The sequence below is a fragment of the Dendrobium catenatum genome, unplaced genomic scaffold, assembly GCF_001605985.2.
Source record: "Dendrobium catenatum unplaced genomic scaffold, ASM160598v2 fragScaff_scaffold_133, whole genome shotgun sequence".
NCBI classification, from domain to species: Eukaryota; Viridiplantae; Streptophyta; class Magnoliopsida; order Asparagales; family Orchidaceae; genus Dendrobium; species Dendrobium catenatum.
Window position 1 is genome coordinate 1,704,469 of NW_021318595.1, and position 3,476 is coordinate 1,707,944.

At 34.7% G+C, this 3,476-nt stretch overlaps 1 protein-coding gene across 1 annotated transcript; it reads right to left on the reverse strand.

Moving 5' to 3' along the window:
* Positions 1–1,178: 1,178 nt before the first annotated feature.
* Positions 1,179–3,267, reverse strand: LOC110116533 (heavy metal-associated isoprenylated plant protein 39-like). The gene is made up of 3 exons (XM_020850140.2): positions 3,225–3,267; positions 3,033–3,114; positions 1,179–1,525 (listed from the first exon to the last, which is right to left on the reverse strand). Exons 1-3 carry the CDS (start codon positions 3,231–3,233, stop codon positions 1,311–1,313), a joined length of 306 nt encoding a protein of 101 aa, XP_020705799.1. The 5' UTR covers positions 3,234–3,267; the 3' UTR covers positions 1,179–1,310.
* Between the last annotated feature and the right edge of the window lie 209 nt (positions 3,268–3,476).

Consider the following 3,476-nt stretch of genomic DNA (forward strand, 5'->3'; position numbering starts at 1 on the left):
GACATCTTCAAGTAAAGGGGTGAATCAAACGTTGTAACCAATCCAGATATAGTGGAAATTTCTCATTTGGGCCAGGCCCCGTGATTTTTCCCTTTTCGGGTTTTCCACGTAAAAAAGTTTCTGGTGCTTCTCCCTTAATTATCTGTTGGTGTGCTGGGTATACGTATATTGCTAAGGCATTATATTTTTTACTCTACTGCCGCGTATATTCTAGTCCGCAACACTTTTCTTTCATTTTCCGGCAGAAATAGACACCTGAAAATGACGTTTTTCCTGCAGTGGTTCAAGCCATATTCTTGTTTATAGCCTTGGGCGACAAGTCAAGCTTTACACCTGACAATGAATCCTTTAGAGTGTTGTTTGAGTGTAAATATTCATTTGCAATTAATGTTATTTTTATTTTGTTGAGGAGGAACTAAAGTCCAAGTACCTCGAGATTGTATATATAACATGAAACTCAGTGGAAAGAGCTTTGCACCATTCAGGATCTTTAATGGCTGAACTATAACACATGTTGGAGAAATAGATAGTGTGGTTGAGATCAGGAATTTAATGGGGCTTGAGATTACTACTTTAAAGACTAGTTACCATAGGGTGACGAAAAGATAGACAAGGTGAGTGAGAGGATGTTGATGAAGAAGAAGATTATGATGTGAAAGAAGATGAAAGTGATGTACATAGAAGGGGAAGACTGAACATTTGAGTTATAGTAGGAAGTAGCTGCTCGAGTAGAATGGGCAATAGGAGAAGAAGGAATGGAGTAAGAGTAAAATTGTTGGGTGCAGGAAATTATATAGCTGAAATGTTAGTGGTTGAAGAGCTAATGAATAGAGAAGAAGATTCATCAAATTAAACATGTTAATAAATAATTATGTGACCATTAAGAGGGTTATAACAATTGTAGACTTTTCGTGAGGTGGCATAACTGAGGAAGACATAGGGAGTTGAATAAGGGGTCAGTTTGCGAGAGGCAGATAGACGAAGCCTTGGATAACATTGGCAACCAAATACTCAAAGAAGATTATATTTGGGAGGAGTATTATATAAAAGATGAAATGTAGATAGATATGAAGTGATAGAGGTAGGGAACAAATTCATTAGGTACACTGCATATGATGAAATTGAGATAGATTTAGTGAATTTTTTGCGAGAGAATGTTGATGATTATACTTGGGGCATATGATGCAAGATATTTGATCAAATTCCTTAATAATTTTAAATACATATACGAAGTTATCAAGTTTTTATAAGATTATTCTTCCCACTCGTAGCAGAGCATTTACTAATTGGCTTTTATATGCTGATGAAAATTATTTCTTCTCTTCTTTCTTTTCTTGCTTCTCTTCCTTCTTTTCTTCCTTCTTCTCCTCTTTCTTTTCTTCTTTCTTCTCCTCTTTAGCTGGTCCAACGGATACGATATCAATCTTCCCTATTTTCTTCAGCTTCTTTGCGATTGCTATTGTGTCCATTTCACCTATGACTGTCAGTTTCTGCTCCTTAAGATCAGCAGCTATGGAGTCGATCCCTGTTTAAGAGAAGAAGTTGATACTGTCATGTAAAGCCTACATGTGGAATAAGTTTCATGTTCTAACCATTACCTAATGATAGATTGTTATATTCCATTATTCAGTTCCATCATATGACGTTCATCTCATTACAGTAATTGAAGCATCCTTGAAAAAACAGTTAATGAAAAAATAAATGGCGGAATTATTCAAACTTTAAAGGTAGAGAAAACCTTAATTTCAGATTGTTTTTGGTTACTTAGAGCTTTCATTTTCTATATAGTTTCGAAATTTGAAAAACTGTATGAAACATCCTACCTTCCATTAGTTTCAAACTGGATCATGTAATTTTGAAAGTATCTCATCTAAGCTTTATTTATCATTTCATGACAAAGAAAGCATGAATGCTTAACAATTATCATGGAAAAGGAATTCTAAATCTGGCTGGTGTTTTAATTTCTTATTTATCTATTTTGTAGAAAATCGATTACTTTTTGTTGCTAGGTATCATTAATTTGACTCTGCTACCCAACTTATCATGACACAGTTGTGGCTTTAGGAACATCTATATTGATGTTGAAATTTTGAGCTTTCAGTGCCGCTTTTAGCTTCCTATGCTACAATGTTAGCATTTTGTTACTTGAAAGAACCTAAGGGGCTGTTTGGTATGCGGATTTAAGCCCGGATTTGGGCGAAATCCAGCCAAACGGCCTAAAATGCAAATCCAAATCTCACGGCAAACGAAATCCTCCGTGGACGGAAAATTCTGCCGATTCGCTCTAAATCCCGGATTTCCGAAATCCTTTTTATAAAATATTATAAATAATAATTAAATAATTAATTAGTATTAATAAAATTTTGTTATATTTTATTTAAACATTTCTTGTCATGCTTTAATTATCCTAATAAAGTATGTCAACTTTTTAACCGCCTTAAATCTTATAATGAACAGCCAAACAGTCACAAAGGATTTAACTGGATTTATCATGAATGTTACCAAACAGTTTTCAGGATTTAACCCATCAGGATTTCGTAAATCCGGGATTTGGAGGATTTACGAAATCCTACATAAATGAAATCCTAAATTCTACCAAACAGCCCCTAAATATCTTAAACGCTGGAGTTCTAACTTCACATATAGACTGATACACACATACTAATCATCACTGTTTGAATACTTTCGAGCAAAGAATAAATGATAGGGTTATGGTCTTTAATAGGCAAAACAGTTCAAGCATGCTTTGATCTCGTGAAACCCCTCAAATTCTCTTCTTGCTTGCTTCCATGGCTAGGCTCGTTCTAATTTGCTTGCTTTATTTCAACTAGCGATAGGTCATATTAAAGATTTTCATGAAGGCAACATAATCAAAACACTAAACTACTATAAATCTGACAACTTTTAGGTTATTTTCTCTTCAAATATCCACCAGATCCAAATCTAACATATAATAGAAAGTGAAACCACAGAATTTCCAATTAAAAGAATGCTTAATATATCAGATGAAAAGTCAGGTATTGGGAAAGTACCATAGATATCAGCCACAGCCTCTATGGCTTTCTGCTTTGTCTTCTCATCATTCATGGCCAGAAGCTTGAGAACAATCTTTTGCTATTTGTTTCTCAAACAACAAAATTTAAAAATAGTCTGATCATCTGATGCTAAGAAGATTAAATTCAGTTATAAAATAGAATAATTCAGCTAGATGTTGATTTGCATACCTGCACCATAGCGCAAATGGGAAAGGGAGACTTATCTTCCTCTGTAGATGATGAACAGCAAGAGTTAAACGGAAGGTTCGTAAAGAAGCATCAGGTTCTCAAAGCCATATATAGTGCTTAAGATCACTAGTTCCCGCGGAACATGCATATGATACCAGGACAGAGAAGATTTGCATGAGATGAGATAAATGATGCAACTTTTTTTTGGGAAGTTTCGCAAGTATGCTTGGTGATGAAGCATGCATAGTTATT

Coding starts and splice junctions, on each gene's coding strand:
- LOC110116533 (XM_020850140.2), bottom strand. Junction 1,526..3,032: donor GGCTGTGGCTGATATCTATG/GTACTTTCCCAA, acceptor TCTCTTAAACAG/GGATCGACTCCATAGCTGCT.